Genomic DNA, 21669 nt, shown 5'->3' on the forward strand with positions numbered 1-21669 from the left:
TCTGTAGTTCAGTTAGTAGAACATGGTTCTCTGTAGTTCAGTTAGTAGAACATGGTCCTCTGTGGTTCAGTTAGTAGAACATGGTCCTCTGTAGTTCAGTTAGTAGAACATGGTCCTCTGTAGTTCAGTTAGTAGAACATGGTCCTCTGTGGTTCAGTTAGTAGAACATGGTCCTCTGTAGTTCAGTTAGTAGAACATGGTTCTCTGTAGTTCAGTTAGTAGAACATGGTCCTCTGTGGTTCAGTTAGTAGAACATGGTTCTCTGTAGTTCAGTTAGTAGAACGTGGTCCTCTGTAGCTCAGTTAGTAGAACATGGTCCTCTGTAGTTCAGTTAGTAGAACATGGTCCTCTGTAGTTCAGTTAGTAGAACGTGGTTCTCTGTAGTTCAGTTAGTAGAACATGGTCCTCTGTGGTTCAGTTAGTAGAACATGGTTCTCTGTAGTTCAGTTAGTAGAACGTGGTCCTCTGTAGCTCAGTTAGTAGAACGTGTTCCTCTGTAGTTCAGTTAGTAAACATGGTCCTCTGTAGTTCAGTTAGTAGAACATGGTCCTCTGTAGTTCAGTTAGTAGAACGTGGTCCTCTGTAGTTCAGTTAGTAGAACATGGTCCTCTGTAGTTCAGTTAGTAGAACATGGTCCTCTGTAGTTCAGTTAGTAGAACATGGTCCTCTGTAGCTCAGTTAGTAGAACATGGTCCTCTGTAGTTCAGTTAGTAGAACATGGTCCTCTGTAGTTCAGTTAGTAGAACATGGTCCTCTGTGGTTCAGTTAGTAGAACATGGTCCTCTGTAGTTCAGTTAGTAGAACATGGTTCTCTGTAGTTCAGTTAGTAGAACATGGTTCTCTGTAGTTCAGTTAGTAGAACATGGTCCTCTGTGGTTCAGTTAGTAGAACATGGTTCTCTGTAGTTCAGTTAGTAGAACATGGTCCTCAGTAGCTCAGTTAGTAGAACATGGTCCTCTGTAGTTCAGTTAGTAGAACATGGTCCTCTGTAGTTCAGTTAGTAGAACGTGGTCCTCTGTAGTTCAGTTAGTAGAACATGGTCCTCTGTAGTTCAGTTAGTAGAACATGGTCCTCTGTAGTTCAGTTAGTAGAACATGGTCCTCTGTAGCTCAGTTAGTAGAACATGGTCCTCTGTAGTTCAGTTAGTAGAACATGGTTCTCTGTAGTTCAGTTAGTAGAACATGGTCCTCTGTGGTTCAGTTAGTAGAACATGGTCCTCTGTAGTTCAGTTAGTAGAACATGGTCCTCTGTAGTTCAGTTAGTAGAACATGGTCCTCTGTGGTTCAGTTAGTAGAACATGGTCCTCTGTAGTTCAGTTAGTAGAACATGGTTCTCTGTAGTTCAGTTAGTAGAACATGGTCCTCTGTGGTTCAGTTAGTAGAACATTGTTCTCTGTAGTTCAGTTAGTAGAACGTGGTCCTCTGTAGCTCAGTTAGTAGAACATGGTCCTCTGTAGTTCAGTTAGTAGAACATGGTCCTCTGTAGTTCAGTTAGTAGAACGTGGTTCTCTGTAGTTCAGTTAGTAGAACATGGTCCTCTGTGGTTCAGTTAGTAGAACATGGTTCTCTGTAGTTCAGTTAGTAGAACGTGGTCCTCTGTAGCTCAGTTAGTAGAACGTGTTCCTCTGTAGTTCAGTTAGTAGAACATGGTCCTCTGTAGTTCAGTTAGTAGAACATGGTCCTCTGTAGTTCAGTTAGTAGAACATGGTCCTCTGTAGCTCAGTTAGTAGAACATGGTCCTCTGTAGTTCAGTTAGTAGAACATGGTCCTCTGTAGTTCAGTTAGTAGAACATGGTCCTCTGTAGTTCAGTTAATAGAACATTGTCCTCTGTAGTTCAGTTAGTAGAACATGGTCCTCTGTAGTTCAGTTAGTAGAACATGGTCCTCTGTAGTTCAGTTAGTAGAACATGGTCCTCTGTAGCTCAGCTAGTAGAACATGGTCCTCTGTAGTTCAGTTAGTAGAACATGGTCCTCTGTATTTCAGTTAGTAGAACATGGTTCTCTGTAGTTCAGTTAGTAGAACATGGTCCTCTGTAGTTCAGTTAGTAGAACATGGTCCTCTGTAGTTCAGTTAGTAGAACATGGTGCTCTGTAGTTCAGTTAGTAGAACATGGTCCTGTGTAGTTCAGTTAGTAGAACATGGTCCTATGGAGTTCAGTTAGTAGAACATGGTCCTCTGTAGTTCAGTTAGTAGAACATGGTCCTCTGTAGTTCAGTTAGTAGAACATGGTGCTTACAACGACAAGATAGTTGGTTCGATTCCCATCATCTCCTCCACGTAAAATATATGCATGGATGACTGAGTTGCTTTGGATAAAAAGTGCCTGTTAAATGGAACATGGTCTTTCCAGAACACGGATTGACCAGGTGAAATCTATTAACCATTAATGTTGTCTCATTAAATCCACTTCAATCAGTGTAGATGAAGGGGGGAGACCCGGTTAAAGAAGAATGTTTAAGACTCAAGCTAATTGATACGTGTTCATTGCCATTCATAGGGTAGATGGGCAAGACAATAGATTTAAGAATTGTTTACGGTAATAGTTGCCAGGCGCACCAGTTTGTGTCAAGAACTGCAACGCTACTGTTCTTGTGACGCTCAACAGTTTCCCGTGTGTATCAAGAATGGTCCGCCACCTAAAGGACATCCAGCCGACTTGACACAACTGTGGGAAGCATTGGAGTCAATATGGGCCAGTATCCCTGTGGAACGCTTTTGACACCTTGTAGAGTCCATGCCCCTGACGAATTGAGGCTGTTCTGAGGGCAAAAAGGTGGGAGTGCAACTCAATATTAGGAAGGTGTTCCTAATGTTTCGTATACTCTGTGTATGTACAGTATATATATATATTATTTTTTAAACTGCATTGTTGGTTAAGTGCTTGTAAGTAAGCATTTCACTGTAAGGTCTACACCTGTTATATTCAGCATTTCACTGTAAGGTCTACACCTGTTGTATTCATCATTTCACTGTAAGGTCTACACCTGTTGTATTCGGCGCATGTGACAAATACGATTTGATTTGATATATATATAAATTTGGTTGGGTGAAATGAGTTTTCATATGTAGCCTACTGCAAAAAGACAGATTACATCTCTCATGATTTCCCTAGACTAGACCAGTGAGATGTTAGCAAACGTCAAGTGTTTATTGGATTAATGCCAACGATCAAATTCATGAATCTGACATTTCATTGTGACGTTTTTATTTTCTGATTTCAGGAGATTTGACCGAAATCAGCAGAAGAGCCATACCTGGTAAGTGGTTTTCTAAGTGAATCTCTTCTCATTTTACTGACTGTCTTTTCTGAAACGCACCGTAACATTACTGTTCCCACCCCAGATGTCAGTCCTACGTCACCTATATGAATACAGACGATGAAAAAAAACACATCGTATTTACATTTACATTTACATTTAAGTCATTTAGCAGACGCTCTTATCCAGAGCGACTTACAAATCGGTGCATTCACCTTAAGATATCCAGTGGACCAACCACTTTACAATAGTGCATCTAAATCTTTTGGGGGGGGGGGTTAGAAGGATTACTTTATCCTGTCCCAGGTATTCCTTAAAGAGGTGGGGTTTCAGGTGTCTACGGAAGGTGGTGATTGACTCCACTGTCCTGGCGTCGTGAGGGAGCTTGTTCCACCATTGGGGTGCCAGAGCAGCGAACAGTTTTGACTGGGCTGAGCGGGAACTGTTCTTATTATAACATTCTAGGACACTTTTCAATAACTAACCCACATAGCGAACATAACATAACTGTTTATGTGTTTAGGGCCTCTTGTTTCATTGACACAAGCACCCAAGCATTGGGAAGACAAAGTCATTCCGCTACCCAAGAGTGGTAGGTAAAGTGGCCTTTACTGGTTCTAACAGCAGACCAATCAGCTTGCTGCCAGCTCATAGCAAACTGTCAGGAAAAAAAATGTGGTTGACCAAATATAAAGATATTTCTCTGTAAACAAATTAACAACATACTTTCAGCATGCTTATAGAGAAGGGCACTCAACATGTACTGCACTGACACAAATGACTGATGATTGGTTGAAAGAAATTGATAATAAAAAGATTGTGGGAGCTGTATTGTCAGATTTCAGTGCAGCCTTTGATATTATTGGCCATAACCTGTTGAAAAAAAACATATGTGTTATGGCTTTTCATCATCTGCCAAATCATGGATGCAGAGCTGTCTATCTAATAGAACAGAGGGGTTTCTTTAATGGAAGTTTCTATAATGTTAAACATGTAAAGTGTGGTGTACCACAGGGCAGTTCTCTAGGCCCTCTACTCTTTTCTATTTTTACTAATGACATACCACTGGCATTAAACAAAGCCTGTGTGTCCATGTATGCTGATGATTTAACCATATGGGTGTCAGCAACCACAACTAATGAAGTCACTGAAACCCTTAACAAGGAGTTGCAGTCAGTTTTGAAATGAGTGGCCAGTAATAAACTGGTCTTTAACATCTCTAAAACTAAGAGCATTGTATTTGGTACAGCTGAATCTGGTAATGAATGGTGTGACTGTTGAACAAGCTGAGGAGACTCAATTACTTGTTGTTACCTTAGATTGTAAACTGTCATGGTCAAAACATATAGATTCAATGGTTGTAAAGATGGGGAGAGGTCTGTCTGTAATAAAGAGATGCTCTGCTTTTTCGACTCCACACTCCACAAAGCAAGTTCTGCAGGCTCTAGTTTTGTCTTATCTTGATTATTGTCCAGCCAAGTTGTCAAGTGCTGCAAAGAAAGACCTAGTTGCTGTAAACTGCAGCTGGCCCAGAACAGAGCGGCACATCTTGCTCTTCATTGTAATCAGAGGGCTGATAGAAATACTATGCATGCCAGTCTCTCTTGGCTCAGAGTTGAGGAGAGACTAACTGCATCACTTCTTCTTTTTATATTAAACATTAATGTGTTGAAAATTCCAAATTGTTTGCATAGTCAACTTACACATAGCTCTGAAACACACAATTACCCCACCAGTCATGCCACCAGGGGTCTTTTCATTGTCCCCAAATCCAGAACAAATTCAAGAAAGCATACAGTATTATATAGAGCCATTGTTGCATGGAACTTCCTTCCATCTCATATACAGCAAACCTGTTTTCAAAAAACAGTTAAAGCAACACCTCACGGCACAACGCCTCTCCCCTTATTTGACCTAAATAGTTTGTGTGTATTGATATGTAGGCTATGTGTGCATTTCTAAATGTATATATAGTAGTTCTGTCCTTGAGCTGTTCTTGTCTTTTAACGTTCTGTATTATGTCATGTTTCATGTTCTGTGTGGATCCCAGGAAGAGTAGCTGAGGCTTTCACAACAGCGAATGGGGATCCTAATATAATACCCCCTCCAAAATATTCCTAAAGTGAGAAAGCCTGTGAATTGACATACTGTATTCTGTGTGTGGTGTTTAGAATGGATCCTATTCTCTCTTTTTGAGGCAGTGAATGGAACTAGAAACCACCATCTCAGTGGCTGTAGAATACCTCCTCTACAGGAAACAGGAAACTGGATGGAAATAGACCCACATACTGTATGCTTTTGCTGTACCAACAGAACTTCAAATTCCAGGAAAGACTACCAACTGCCATTAACCTAAGGAGTAATACACAGCATAATCTTGATGTCCAGCTATCTCCCGGTCATTCCAAAATCCAAGGGGAATAAGACTCAGAACACAAGACTAAACAGAGCCCAACCCTATAGAGTCTGTGTGGTTGCTAAAGGATGGGCGATATACCTAAGATGTCCAATCATTATTGCTGTATACAGCTTTTATCAGTTGTTTGGTTAATGCCTAAAGATATAGTGTTAAGGGAAAATAGTGTTTCCCAAACCTCTCCTCCAGTATCCCAGCCAGTCTAAACCTCTCCTCCAGTATCCCAGCCAGTCTAACCCTCTCCTCCAGTATCCCAGCCAGTCTAAACCTCTCCTCCAGTATCCCAGCCAGTACCCCTCTCCTCCAGTACCCCAGCCAGTCTAAACCTCTCCTCCAGTATCCCAGCCCGTACCCCTCTCCTCCAGTACCCCAGACAGTCTAAACCTCTCCTCCAGTAACCCAGTCAGTCTAAACCTCTCCTCCAGTATCCCAGCCAGTCTAAACCTCTCCTCCAGTATCCCAGCCAGTCTAAACCTCTCCTCCAGTACCCCAGCCAGTCTAAACCTCTCCTCCAGTATCCCAGCCAGTCTAAACCTCTCCTCCAGAACCACAGCCAGTCCAAACCTCTCCTCCAGTACCCCAGCCAGGCCTAACCTCTCCTCCAGAACCACAGCCAGTCTAAACCTCTCCTCCAGTATCCCAGCCAGTCTAAACCTCTCCTCCAGTATCCCCAGCCAGTCTAAACCTCTCCTCCAGTATCCCAGCCAGGCCTAACCTCTCCTCCAGTACCCCAGACAGTTCCACTTGTTTGATATATTCCAGAACTGGCACACAGAGGTTTAGGAAACAGGGATGTTTAACAAAGTAAAGCCTGCCATGTTGGGGGGCAAAGACAGCATTTGGAAGAGACAGTGTAGTTCGTAGTTCCATTCTCAAAACGAAAACCCCCAAATGTCACCCAGACAGGAATGTATAAACCCTCTGTACATATTTGTATGTCGAATCCTTCGCTGGTTCAGCTAGCTACACGGTCTAAACAGGCTTCCTGTTGCGTTGTCAAGCTGTGTCTCATATTACAGGAAATAGACATAGTAGATACGGAGTCCAGTGCTATGGAGGGCCAAGAACCTCCTTTCAACAAATCATTTGACCAGTCTCTCTATCTTTCTCTCTCTCTTTCCTCCCTCCCTGCCCTTTTTTTCCCAGCCAATGGCACCACGACGACGACGACCCCCGTGAAGACAATACATTCCCAAGGTAGGAACTCCCGCCAACTCTCACCACATCCAACAAATACATGTTCACATCCAACGCATGAATGACAAATTATCTAACTTGTAGAGAGAGAGAGAGAGAGAAAGAGAGAGAGACAGAGAGAGAGAGAGAGACAGAGAGAGAGAGAGAGAGAGAGAGAGAGAGAGAGACATAGAGAGACACAGAGAGAGAGAGAGAGAGGAGAGAGGGAAAGAGAGAGGAGAGAGGGAAAATGAGACAGGGAGAGAGAGATCAGCACGTTGGGCACACTACAACAAGGTCACTTCCCTTTGCTCTCAATTTACCTAATCCACCTCAATTACTCTCTCTTGTTCTCTCCCCCCTCTTTCTCTTCCCCCCTCTCTTTCTCACCATCACACACTAGTCAGTGGAGTCATGTGGCTTGCTTAGTCTTATTCTGTTCCTTAAATTGGACAGTGGAAAGGATTAGACGAGCTAGTCAAAAAAGGATTCATGTCGCTATTAACTATCATTATATGAGAGTTATTTTTCCAGACGGTAACACACACGAGTATAATGTCCAACAGATAGTGGGCCTGTTATGCCCAGACTTACATTTTGATCCATGCTGTGTGGCACATGTATTATACAGAAAGAAAGCATACAGTTTCTAGCCAGTAGTCAAAGACAGTAAAATGATATGGATTGAATTGGTTTGGTGGAGGATTTTCTTCACTTACAGTGAAAAATAAGAAAACAAGGCCTAGATACAGCCTCCTGACAGTATGATATGACGTCATAACACACTGGGTCACATTGATGACATCAACATCAGAGTGAAAGGGAAGACAGCGGTGCTGATTGATGACATCAGCATCAGAGTGAGAGGGAAGACAGTGGTGCTGATTGATGACATCAGCATCAGAGTGAAAGGGAAGACAGCAGTGCTGATTGATGACATCAGCATCAGAGTGAAAGGGAAGACAGCGGTGCTGATTGATGACATCAGCATCAGAGTGAGAGGGAAGACAGTGGTGCTGATTGATGACATCAGCGTCGGAGTGAGAGGGAAGACAGCGGTGCTGATTGATGACATCAGCATCGGAGTGAAAGGGAAGACAGCGGTGCTGATGACATCAGCATCAGAGTGAGAGGGAAGACAGCGGTGCTGATTGATGACATCAGCATCAGAGTGAAAGGGAAGACAGCGGTGCTGATTGATGACATCAGCATCAGAGTGAGAGGGAAGACAGCGGTGCTGATTGATGACATCAGCATCAGAGTGAGAGGGAAGACAGCGGTGCTGATTGATGACATCAGCATCAGAGTGAAAGGGAAGACAGCGGTGCTGATTGATGACATCAGCATCAGAGTGAGAGGGAAGACAGTGGTGCTGATTGATGACATCAGCATCAGAGTGAGAGGGAAGACAGCGGTGCTGATTGATGACATCAGCATCAGAGTGAGAGGGAAGACAGCGGTGCTGATTGATGACATCAGCATCAGAGTGAAAGGGAAGACAGCGGTGCTGATTGATGACATCAGCATCAGAGTGAGAGGGAAGACAGCGGTGCTGATTGATGACATCAGCATCGGAGTGAAAGGGAAGACAGTGGTGCTGATTGTTGATTTCTCTGACCATGTTGCATTTGTCTCTGTCTCTCCTCTACAGTAGGTCTAATGATATCATATTGTCTCTCCTCTACAGTAGGTCTAACGATATCATATTGTCTCTCCTCTACAGTGTGTCTAGTGATATATTGTCTCGTCTCTGCAGTGTGTCTGGTGATATATTGTCTCGTCTCTGCAGTGCGTCTGGTGAACGGGCGTGACCGGTGTGAGGGGCGTGTGGAAGTGTGGCACAACGGAACGTGGGGTACGGTGTGTGATGACGACTGGGACATGGTAGATGCCAATGTGGTGTGTCGGCAGCTGGTCTGTGGTCTGGCTGTGGCGGTGGGTAGCATCTCGGAGTACGGCCAGGGCTTGGGGCCCATCTTGTTGGACAACGTAGACTGTAAAGGAGGGGAGACAGACCTGGGACAGTGTGGCAGTCTGGGCTGGGGAATCCATAACTGTTACCACTACGAGGATGTATCGGTCACATGCAAAGGTAAGGCTGATTGAGGTATATTTATAATACTCCAGTCCAGGGGTATGCAACTCTTCCATGCTGACCAGAATGCACGCTCGCATGCGTCTGCGTGTACCATCTCACGCATGTTGATTTTTTTCCCCACACCAGAAGCAATCAGGACACGCAGGTTGAAGTTTCAAAACTAACTCCAATTATATTAATTTGGGAACAGGTTGATAAGCAAACATTTATGGCAATTTAGCTAGCTAGCTTGCTGTTGCTAGCTAATTTGTCCTGGGATATAAACATTGGGTTGTTATTTTACCTGAAAGGCACAAGGTCCTCTACTCCGACAAGTAATCCACAGATAAAATGGTAAACCGAATACGTTTCTAGTAATCTCTCCTCCTTCAGGCTTCTTTTTCTTTGGACTTTATAAGTCGGTTGGCAACCAAATGTAACTTTAAGGTGCATTACCACAACCGACTAGACTGGAGTGTGGACCTCAATTCATCTTTCAATCACCCACGTGGGTAACATGCTCCTAAAAACCAATGAGGAGATTGGAGAGGCAGGACTTTCAGCGCATCAAGCGTCACAAATAGAACCAAGTTCTATTTTAGCGCCTGGCTACGCAGACGCTTGTTGACGCGGACGAGCAGTGTGGGTGCAATGATTGAATAACGTGTATGTGTAAAACCGCTAAAACCTGATGATGAATTGCACCCACCTGGTGTCCCAGGTCTGACCAGAGGACTAGAGGAGAACAAGGAAAAAACGTTGAAGCTTCGCGGTCCAGAGATGAGTCTCTAGTGTATTACTCTTCTAGTTATGTTTCGTATAGGAAGGGTCCTTACAATTTCTAAAGATTTCATGTGATGTCAATGCGTGACAAAGAGTAAGTTAAAAGGACACATCCCTGGTTGACTCACTAATAAAATAATGTATTATTTTATTACCTCTGTTTCATCTCTCCTTAGTTCCAACAGTGGTGGAGTCACGGGGCCTCGGTGAGGCCACCACTTCATCATCTAGAAGAAACTCAGGTTTAAGTAAGTGATCCAGTTCATTTCTTTCTCTCTAATTTCAGTCAAATGATGTACATAAAATAGTGTGAAGAAGGGTTTGTTTAATTCACTGAATAAACTGCTTTAAGGGAAAGGGAGAAGTCCGTTTGCCTTCAGTCACAACCAGGTTTGTAGAACTGTAGAACTTCAAAGTTCATGGAAGACAACACGCTCACAATTGGTCTTTTGACCAATCAGATCAGAACTTTTGCCAATAATTGGGCAAAATATCAGAATTTGGCTGCCTGTGTAAATGCTACCATAGTGAAATGGAGCGATATTCAATTAAGAATTTTAAGCCACCATTTTTTTTTATTTAACCTTTATTTAACGAGGTAGTGTCATTGAGATAAAATCAGTTTTCAATAGAGACCTGGAAACTAAGACAAACAAATCTCAGACATAACAACTCACAGACATATCAATCAAGTTTATTTATAAAGCCCTTTTTTTTTTTTACATCAGCCGATGTGACAAAGTGCTGTACAGAAACCCAGCTTAAAACCCCAAACAGCAAGCAATGCAGATGTAGAAGCACGGTGGCTAGGAAAAACTCCCTAGGAAGAAACCTAGAGAGTGACCAGGCTCTGAGTGTTGGCCAGTCCTCTTCTGGCTGTGCCGGGTGGAGAGGAACCAGGCTCTGAGTGGTGGCCAGTCCTCTTCTGGCTGTGCCAGGTGGAGAGGAACCAGGCTCTGAGGGGTGGCCAGTCCTCTTCTGGCTGTGCCGGGTGGAGATTATAACAGAACATGGCCAAGATGCTCAAACATTCATAGGTGACCAGCAGGGTCAGATAATAATAATCACAGTGGTTGTAGAGGGTGCAACAGGTCAGCACCCCAGGAGTAAATGTCAGTTGGCTTTTCATAGCCGATCATTCAGAGTTAGAGACAGCAGGTGCGGTAGAGAGAGAGAGAGTCGAAAACAGCAGGTCCGGGGCAAGGCAGCATGTCCGGCGAACAGGCCATGGCTTCACAGCCGCAGGCAGAACAGCCGAAACCGGAGCAGCAGCACAACCAGGTGGACTGGGGACACAAGGAGTCATCAGGACAGGTAGTCCTGAGCCATGGTCCTAAGGCTCAGGTCTTCCGAGAGAAGAGAGAGTGAAGGAGAAAAAGAAAGAGAGAAAAAGAGAGAGAGAGAATTAGAGGGGGCTTAAATTCACACAGGACACCAGATAAGACAGGAGAAATACTCCAGATATAACAGACTTACCCAAGCCCCCCGACACATATTGCAGTTAACTATTGCAGTTAACACCTGGTCGGGCTCCGTCCATTTGCATAACAAAATGTAATAAATATATTTTTTCAAATATAGGACTATTTTATATTGTTTTATAGATACACCTCTCCTGAATCGAACCACGTTGTCCGATTTCAAAAAGGCTTTACAGCAAAAGCAAAACATTAGATTATGTTAGAGGAGTATATCATAAAAGTAGCCACATAGCCATTTTCCGACCAACCACATGCATCACAAATAACCAAAAAACAGCTAAATGCAGCACTAACCTTTGACAATCTTCATCAGATGACACTCCTAGAACATCATGTTACACAATACATGCATTCTTTTGTTCGATAAAGTTCATATTTATATATAAAAACAGCATTTTACATCGGCGCGTAACGTTGACAAACTATTTTCCCTCAAATGCTTCCGGTGAATTAGCGCTACAATTTACTAAATTACTATTCGAAAACGATTTTTAAATATAATATTGTCATTCAAAGATTTATAGATTAACATCTCGTGAAAGCACCCATTTTGCCAGATTTAAAAATAACTTTACTGGGAAATCACACTTTGCAATAAAAGGCGATGCTATACTCAGAACAATAGACTAGGGATACAGGTCGGCGTCATCTTGGAACAATCGAATATCAAATCTAATCTTGTATAATATTGAAAATATTCTCTTACCTGTGAATATCTTCATCAGAATGCACTGCCAGGAATCCCAGGTCCACAACAAATGTATTTTTGATCGAAAAAGTTCATAATTTATGTTCCAATAACTTCTTGTTGTTAGCGCGTTCTGAAGGGTAATCCAAATGTGCCGTCGTCCGCGGGAGTTCTCGTGACGATAGTGTAACATTTTTTTTATTTAAGTTTGTTCAAACATGTCAAACGTTGTATAACATAAATCTTTAGGGCCTTTTTCAACCAGAGCTTCAATAATATTCAAGGGGGACGGTTGCATTGTCTTTCAAAACGTTTCGAAAGTGGAGGATCGCGAGGGGCGCCGGCGTCATAATGGTGATGGCCCTCCCCATGTGACCAAGAACAACAGCCTCTCGTTCAGTCAGTTTTTGATAGTAGGAGACTCAAACCACTTTGTAAAGACTGGGGACATCTAGTGGAAGCCATAGGAAGTGCTCAATGAACCATAGCTCACGGTGTGATTTATAGGCAAAGTGCTGAAGTTGAGTCCGCAAATCAAATTTCCACATCCTGTTAGAAACTGTCTCGGGGTTTTGACTGCCAAATGAGTTCTGTTATACTCACAGACACCATTCAAACAGTTTTAGAAACTTTAGGGTGTTTTCTATCCATATCTACTAATTATATGCATATCCTAGCTTCTGAGTTTGAGTAGGAGGCCGTTTAAAATGGGCACATATTTTTTTCAAAAATTGCTGTAGCGCCCCCTATCCTAGGCGAACACCAAGAGGTTAAATACTGGAGGCAGAGACAGGCAGAGACAGGCAGAGACATGAGGGGTCAGGAGACACATAGACACACCATAAATACATTATAGACGTGTTATAGACATGAAGCCAGACTTTGAATGAGAAGATACAAGTATGTCGACACCTGCTTGTCGAACATCTCATTCCAAAATCATGCCCAGTATTATGGAGTTGGTTCCCCCTTTGCTGCTATAACAGCCTCCACTCTTCTGGGAAGGGTTTCCACTAGATGTTGGAACATTGTTGCGGGCACCTGCTTCTATTCAGCCACAAGAGTATTAGTGAGGTTGGGCACTGATATTGGGCGATTATTCCCAAAGGTGTTCAATGGGGTTGAGGTCAGGGCTCTGTGCAGGCCAGTCAAGTTCTTTCACACCAATCTCGACAAATAATTTCTGTAAGGACCTCACTTTGTGCTCGGGGGCATTGTCATGCTAAAACAGGAAAGGGCCTTCCCCAAACTGTTGCCACAAAGTTGGAAGCACAGAATCGTCTATAATGTCATTGTATGCTGTAGGTTCTGATTTTCTCTTCACTGGAACTAAGGGGCCTATCCCGAACCATGAAAAAACAGCCCAAGACCATTATTTTTCTTCTAACAAACTTTACAGTTGGCACTATGCATTGGGGCAGGTAGCGTTCACCTGGCATCTGCCAAACCCAGATTTGTCCGTCAGACTGCCAGATAGTGAAGCGTGATTAATCACTCCAGATAACTCAGTTCCACTGCTCCAGAGTCCAATGGCAGCGAGCTTTACACCACTCCAGCCAACGCTTGGCATTGCGCATGGTGATCTTAGGCTTGTGTACAGCTGCTCGGCCATGTAAACCCATTTCATGAAGCTCCCGACGAACAGTTATTGTGCTGATGTTGCTTCCAGAGGCAGTTTGGAACTCGGCAGTGAGTGTTGCAACTGAGGACAGATGATTTTACACGCTACGCGCTTCAGAACTCGGCGGTCCTATTCTGTGAGCTTGCGTGGCCTACCACTTCAAGGCTGGGCCGTTGTTGCTCCTAGACATTTCCACTTCACAATAACAGCACTTACAGTTGACTGGGGCAGCTTTAGTAGGGTAGAAATTTGACGATCTGACTTGTTGGAAAGGCATCCTATGACGGTGCCATGTTGAAAGTTACTGAGCTCTTCAGTACGGGCCATTCTGCTGCCAATGTTTGCCTTTGGAGGTTTTTTGTGTTACAACCAGAAATAACTAACGAGCGTTACGACCAGGAATACGACTTTCCCCAATTGGATCCTTTGTTCGTACCCCCCAGGGCAATTGAGGTTGCTCCAAGACGTTGCCGGCGGGGCTTCTAGTTCGACTCAGGAGGCATGCACACCAGCCACCGCTAATGTTCAGTCTCTGGATAATAAAGTAGATGAGCTCAGGGCGAGGATCTCCTTCCAGAGAGACATCAGGGATTGTAACATACTCTGTTTCACAGAAACATGGCTCTCTCTGGGAATACTGTCCCCATCTATACAGCCAGCTGGGTTCTCAGTACATCGCGCAGAATAAGGAATAAAGAACTCTTTGGGAAGAAGAAAGGCAGGGTGTGTATGTTTCATGATTAACTACTCATGGTGTGATTGTGATACCGTCCAGAAACTCAAGTCTTTTTGTTCAGCCGACCTAGAATACCTCACAATCAAATGCCGACCGTATTACCTCCCAAGAGAATTATCTTCGGTTGTAGTGACAGCCATGTATATCCCCCTCAAGCCGATACCATGACGACACTGGACTTTATGCAAACTGGAAACCACATATCCTGAGGCCGCATATATTGTAGCTGGGGATTTGAACAATGCAATTTGAGGAAAACGCGACAGAAGTTCTACCAACACAGTGACTGTAGTACTCGCACCGGGAAAACATTGGACCACTGCTACTCAACTTTTTGAAATGTCTACAAGACCCTCCTCTGCCCTCCCTTCAGAAAATCTGATCACGACTCCATTTTGCTACTCCCTTCTTATAGGCAGGAACTCAAACAGGAAGTACCTGTGCTTAGGTCTATTCAACGCTGATCTGACCAGTCGGAATCCATGCTTCAAGATTATTTTGATCACATGGACTGGGATATGTTCCGGGTAGCTTCTGAGAATAACATTGATGAATACACGGATACAACACGGTGACTGAGTTCATCAGGAAGTGTATAGAAGATGTTGTACCCACTGTGACTATTAAAACCCAAACCAGAAACCGTGGATAGATGGCAGCATTCGCGCAAAACTGAAAGCGCGAACCACTGCATTTAACCATGGCAAGGTGACTGGGAATATGGCCAAATATTCCCACAAGCTAAACACCTTCTTCGCCAGCTTTGAGGATAACAAAGTGCCACCGACGCGGCCCGCTACCAAGGACTGGGGGCTTTCCTTCTCCGTGGCCGACGTGAGCAAGACATTTAAGAGTGTTTACCTTCGCAAGGCTGCCGGCCCAGACGGCATCCCTGGCCGCGTCCTAGAGCATGCGCAGACCAGCTGGCTGGAGTGTTTACAGACATATTCAATCTCTCCCTATCCCAGTCTGTTGTCCCCACTTGCTTCAAGATGTCTACCATTGTTCCTGTACCCAAGAAAGCTAAGGTAACTGAACTAAATGACTATCGCCCCTTAGCACTCACTTCTGTCATCATGAAGTGCTTTGAGAGGTTAGTTTAGGATCATATCACCTCCACCTTACCTGGCACCCTAGACCCACTTTAATTTGCTTACCGCCCCAATAGATCCACAGACGATGCAGTCGCACTGCACACTGCCCTATCCCATCTGGATAAGAGGAAAACCTATGTAAGAATGCTGTTCCTTGACTATAGCTCAGTATTCAACGCCACTGTACTGTCTAAGCTCATGACCCTGGGTCTGAACACCGCCCTGTGCAACTGGGTCCTGGACTTCCTGACGGGCCGCCCCCAGGTGGTGAAGGTAGGAAACAACGCCTTCACTACGCTGATCCTCAACACAGGGGCCGCACAAGGGTGCGTTCTCAGCCTCCTCCTGTACTCCCTGTACTCCCTGTTCACCCACGACTGCATGGCCATGCAGGCCTCCAACTCAATCATCAAGTTTGCAGACGACACAAGAGTAGGAGGCCTGATTACCAACAATGACGAGACAGCCTACAGGGAGGAGGTGAGGGCCCTGGGAGACGGGTGCTAGGAAAATAGCCTCTCACTCAACGTTAACAAAACAAAGGAGCTGATCGTGGACTTCAGGAAACAGCAGAGGGAGCACGCCCCTGTCCACATCAACGGGACTGCAGGGGAGAAGGTGGAAAGCTTCAAGTTCCTCGGTGTACACATCAATGACGATCTGAAATGGTTCACCCACACAGTGTGGTGAGGAAGGCGCAACAGCGCCTCTTCAACCTCAGGATGTTGAAGAAACTTGTCTTGGCCCCTAAAACCCTCACAAACTTTTACAGATGTGCAATTGAGAGCATCCTGTCGGGCTGTATAACTGCCTGGTATGGCAACTATACCGCTCACAACTGCAGGGCTCTCCTGAGGGTGGTGCGGTCTGCACAACGCATCACCAGGGGCAAACTACCTGCCCTCCAGGACCTGAAGGACCTCCAGGACCTACAGCACCTGATGTCACAGGAAGGCCAAAAAGATCATCAAGGACAACAACCACCCGAGCCACAGCCTGTTCACCCCGCTATCATCTAGAAGGCGAGGTCAGTACAGGTGCATCAAAGCTGAAAAACATGACTGAAAAACAGCTTCTATATTAAGGCCATCAGACTGTTAAATAGCCATCACTAGCCTGCTACCGCCCGGTTACGCAACCCTGCACCTTAGAGGCTGCTGTCCTAAATACATAGACTTGGAATCACTGGCCACTTTAATAATGGAACACTAGTCACTTTAATAATGTTTACATACTGCTTTACTCATCTCATATGTATATACTGTATTCTATTCTACTGTATTTAGTCAATGCCCCTCTGACATTGCTCAATCTAATATTTATATACGTATTAATTCCGTTCTTTTACTTTTAGATGTGTGTATTGTTGTGAAATGTTAGATATTACTGCACTGTTGATGCTAGGAACACAAGCATCTGCTAAATATGTGTATGTGAAAATTCAAATTTGATTTGATTTTTGAAAATCACTGAGCTCTTCAGTATGGACCATTCCACTGCCACTGTTTGTCTATGGAGATTGCATGGCTGTGTGCTCGACTGTATACATCTGTCAGCAACGGGTGTGGCTGAAATAGCCGAATCCACTAATTTGAAGGGAAGTCCACATACTTTTGCATATATAGTGTACATGGAATGCTGATGATTCCCGCCCTCCCCTATATTTTAGGAGATGGTAGGATCCGGTTAGTTGGAGGACTGGACTGTTGCCAGGGACGAGTGGAGGTCTTCTACCAGGGCAGCTGGGGGACGGTGTGTGATGACGACTGGGGTAGGAGAGACGCAGGGGTGGTTTGTCAGCAGATTGGCTGCGGCCACGCCGTTTCTTCCACCACCAACGCCTACTTTGGTTACGGCACAGGACTGATTCTACTGGACAACGTCAACTGTAATGGCTACGAGAACCAGCTGAGTAAATGCTACAGCCTGGGATGGGGGATACACAACTGTGGACATCATGAGGACGCTGGGGTTATCTGTTCAGGTGAGAAGCTGTTTCTATCTCTCTCAGTCTCTCTCTGTTTCGCTCTCTCTCTCTCTCTGTATCTCTCGCTCTCGCTGTATCTCTCTCAGTCTCTCTCTGTTTCTCTCTCTCTCTGTATTTCTCTCTCTCTCACTGTATCTCTCTCAGTCTCTCTCTGTTTCTCTCTCTCTCTGTATCTCTCTGTCTCTCTCTGTTTCTCTCGCTGTCTTTCTCTCTCTCGCTGTCTTTCTCTCTCTCGCTGTATCTATCTCTCTCGCTGTATCTCTCTGTCTTTCTCTCTCTCCCTGTATCTCTCCCTGTATCTCTCTCTCTCTCTCTCTCTCTCTCTCACTGTATCTCTCTCTCTCTGTTTCTCTCTCTCTCTCTCTCTCTCTCTCTCCCCCTGTATCTCTCCCTGTATCTCTCTCTCTCTGTAATTCATGTTGCCAATGTCTTTAATACTATGTCTGCTATTCATGTCTGTTCTCTCTGTGTAGGTTCAGGCTCCACCACAGTTCCTCCCATGAACACTGCCACAATGCCCATGGGAAGGGCATTCTTCCAGACTGCCAGCATTGCAGGCAATTATTTAGCTTGAGTATTATAATGTAATAATAGTGTGGTCCCCATCAGACCACACTGCTCCACCTGTACCTCTATCCTATGACCAATAGAGGGTGCTGTTTCATCTCTAGGTTTCTCTAAATCTGAGACAGCGGTGCCACTCAATACATGGTGGTGATGGAGCAAGTAAATGAAGTCACCCCCATAGAGATCCTATTAAATTACTAGAGGGGCAACAGTATGTCCTAAACCCTCAATGTTCCAGAACATGGTGAAAATGGCAGCCATTTTGGTCAGTCTAAATGGAATGAATGCAGTAGAGGCATAAGTGATGTATTTCCTGATTTGACTAATGCAGGAAAAAATAAGTAAGGCATGTGATGGGTATCAGAAATTGTGTAATAGAATTATAGTCAACCTGAAATATTGTCATATTATTAACACAGCTTATACGGGTTTTATGCCAATTGTCTGTTTAAATAACCTTTAAAATATATGTAAAAAGACCATTATTTTTTTTCAATGTTTGTTTCCAAGCTGTGAGTGATATTATATGATACAATATCAGTACTTGCATTTACAACTTGTCTAAGCTGTGGATTGACTGTATTGTTTGAATTGAATGTTGGCATATGGGTAGTTCATTTGATCCATTTATAGAATCATTCCTCTAAAACTGGCTGGCTAGCCAGCTAACAAACACACAGTGCAGTACACATTCTTCAAATGAATTGTTTTACACAATATTTTATCACAGCCCTGGCAAACCAAGGTTGACCAACTCCCTGACCAAAATGGCTGACCTTTTATACTATCATAAGAAGGTAAAATGTCCATTTTGGTATTCTAAATTCTAGTATTCTAATTACTAATTCGACCCCACCCTCTCTCCTCACAGAGGATGGGAAACCCTCTGCTGTCTACTGTAGGCATCAGCTTGCTCGTGTAGACTGACTCATCCTTCTGATTCTAATGCACTGCTCGTCTTATTCTAGTGACCGACCGAACAGAACCAGTCAAGACGACTACTACGACTACTGTGACAACGACAACAGTTGCTATGACAACCAGAGGTAGTGGTGATGCTGCGCTAGCTCTAGCTAATGTACTCTAAACAGATATATCTGTTTTTATAATACTGGCTTATTATTTAAGCAATAAGGCACGAGGGGGTGTTGTATATGGCCAATAAATATACCACGGCTAAGGGCTGTTCTTAGGCACGACGCAACGCGGAGTGCCTGGACACACCCCTTAGCCGTAGTATATTGGCCGTACACCACAAACCCCCGAGGTGCCTTATTGCTATTATAAACTGATTATCAACGTAATTAGAGCAGTAAAAATAAATGCTTTGTCATACCCGTGGTATACGGGTCTGATATACCACGGCTGTCAGCCAATCAGCATTCAGAGCTCTAACCCATGTATAGATTAAAGCCATTGTGCAATCAAGGAAGCATAGTAACACCTTTTACTAAGAAACCTCTCCGTGAAGAATGTGCCTCTCTGTGTGTCCTTCTCCTCCTCCAGAGCGTCCCGTCATCCGCGTGGTGAACGGTAATAGCAGCTGCCAGGGCCGCGTGGAGGTGTTCCACAGCAACCTCTGGGGCACGGTGTGCGACGATGACTGGGAGTTGGCCAACGCCCAGGTGGTGTGTAGGCAGCTGGGATGTGGTCCCGCCATCGCCGCCAAGATCCTGGCCTTCTTCGGCTACGGCTCGGGTCCCATCTTGCTGGACAACGTGGACTGTACGGGCAGTGAAAGAAAACTGGAGGATTGTTTCAACCTGGGCTGGGGACAGCACAACTGTGGACACCATGAAGATGCTGGAGTTATCTGTGCACGTAAGACTGACTGGGACTATGGCAATATAACTTATTTGTCCGATGTGAATCAGATATTCGTTTTTTGATCTTCTGCAGGCAGGACTGCTATAGTAGACTGAGTAATGTTGTCCACCGTCTGGTTTCACAGCTCCTCAGAATTCTATTGAATTTGGAAGCCTATGACAGGTGTGGATGAAAGCAAATTATATTGTAATTGGGTGATCTCTATTCATCACCATCTAGCATAACCCTTGACCTCCACTCCCTACATTGTGGACTTCAAAGTGCGACCAGCGCGAGAGATTTAAAGTTTAAAAAATCTCACAGTACGCTTCATTAGAAATCGTTTTCACATAAACTGTAAATGCCCAAACTCAATTGGTCGTGGCAAAAACAATACGGCCGGCATGATACAACATTTATTTTAATTGCCGCTTTTCGCCGTTCATCAAAGTCCCATCTAATACAACTGTAGCAGGCTCGTTGCCTCTCCAGCCTCGATTTTGAGCCACAGTGGTGGAATTTGCTCAGAATTTGTATTGATTAGTGTGTCACTCAGTAATTACACACCCTCTAAGTTCCAACAAGTCCCACACTGTTACCAGGCTCTATGCGCCAGTCAAGAGATTAGACTCCGATCTCGGTACATAGTGAAGTAAACACACGGTGGTTTTACTGTACTTGTGAGGACCAACAATTGATTTCCATTCAAAGCCTATTTTCCCTAACCCTAACACTAACACTAACGCCTAAACCTTAACCCTAAAATGTGCATTTTCCTTATGAGGGCCAACAAAATGTCCTCACCTGTCAGCATTTTCCTTGGTTGATTACTCTGGTACAGGTCAAAATCCAAGGTTCTTCTTTAATATTCCCCTTTTAGTTAAGGGGGGGGGGGTTAAGTTACACAATATTAAAACCAGAACACACAAGGACAAGCCCAGGCCCACATTCACCAGAGTTCTTTGGTTCGGGGGCCTGGTCCAAGACCGGTAGTCATCATGGTTTCATCATTTAGCAGACACTCTTATCCAGAGCGACTTACAGGAGTGTTTAGCGTTAAATGCCTTGTTCAAGTCGGCTCAGGGATTCAAACCAGCAACCTTTCGGTTACTGGCCCAATGCTCTTAACTGCTAGGCTACCTGCCGCCCTGTGTCGCGTCCTCAGCGCACTGGCTGGCTTGAAGTGGCGAGAGAGAAAGAGAGAAGCTGAATCAGTCAATCAATCGAACAACATAGCATTACTTCACTCAGAGCGGCGGTGGAGTTGGTTTGCCTCTACCGAGCAGGGTAATGGTCTCTCCCAGGAGCAGGTCCTCTTTCCCCAGGCGTCGTCAAGCAGCGGTCTGGGTGAATCCTGCGTTCCATCGTTTGCCTGTTCAATGTCATTTGGACCAGCCTTTATGCAGGTGGCAGCTCGTTAACCCCATGCTGTTCAGGTGCGCCGGTACGGTTCCAAACCAGCCAGCGGACTCAATCATTCCCTCATTCACTCAACAAGTCAAAACACTCTCAGAAAAAAAGGTTTATAAAACTCAAGTAAAATAATATAGAACGTTTGACTAAATAATATACTGAAGTAGTGATAAATATAAAGGAGAAACAGGAATAAATAAGACTTCAAATATGAGAATAAAAACAATGAAAATTAGGCTATGGCACCTATACACACCTACATTTTACATTTATATTTTAGTCATTTAGCAGACGCTCTTATCCAGAGCGACTTACAGTAGTGAATGCATACATTTCATACATTTTCTCTCCGTACTGGTCCCCCGTGGGAATCGAACACACAACCCTGGCGTTGCAAACACCATGCGCTACCAACTGAGCCACACGGGACACACACACACACACACAAACACACATTTTTCGTCTCTGAGGAGCAGGCCCCTCCCCCCGCCTGGCAGGCCAGAGTGCATAGAATGGAGAAGTCAAGGGTGATCAGCTTCACTAGGGTAATTAGCCTCTCTGGGGTAA

At 44.4% G+C, this 21669-nt stretch overlaps 1 protein-coding gene across 1 annotated transcript in view; it reads left to right on the forward strand.

Moving 5' to 3' along the window:
* Nucleotides 1–21669, forward strand: part of LOC115155059 (scavenger receptor cysteine-rich domain-containing group B protein) — a 34267-nt gene that overhangs the window by 2062 nt on the left and 10536 nt on the right. Inside the window, exons 2-9 of the mRNA XM_029701852.1 lie at nucleotides 3222–3257; nucleotides 6820–6870; nucleotides 8639–8941; nucleotides 9886–9957; nucleotides 16999–17313; nucleotides 17790–17873; nucleotides 18852–18929; nucleotides 19390–19704. Of these exons, the coding sequence (XP_029557712.1) occupies nucleotides 3222–3257; nucleotides 6820–6870; nucleotides 8639–8941; nucleotides 9886–9957; nucleotides 16999–17313; nucleotides 17790–17873; nucleotides 18852–18929; nucleotides 19390–19704 (1254 nt within the window). The remainder of the gene's footprint in view (nucleotides 1–3221; nucleotides 3258–6819; nucleotides 6871–8638; nucleotides 8942–9885; nucleotides 9958–16998; nucleotides 17314–17789; nucleotides 17874–18851; nucleotides 18930–19389; nucleotides 19705–21669) is intronic.

This window comes from Salmo trutta, chromosome 19 (assembly GCF_901001165.1).
Source record: "Salmo trutta chromosome 19, fSalTru1.1, whole genome shotgun sequence".
NCBI classification, from domain to species: domain Eukaryota; kingdom Metazoa; phylum Chordata; class Actinopteri; order Salmoniformes; family Salmonidae; genus Salmo; species Salmo trutta.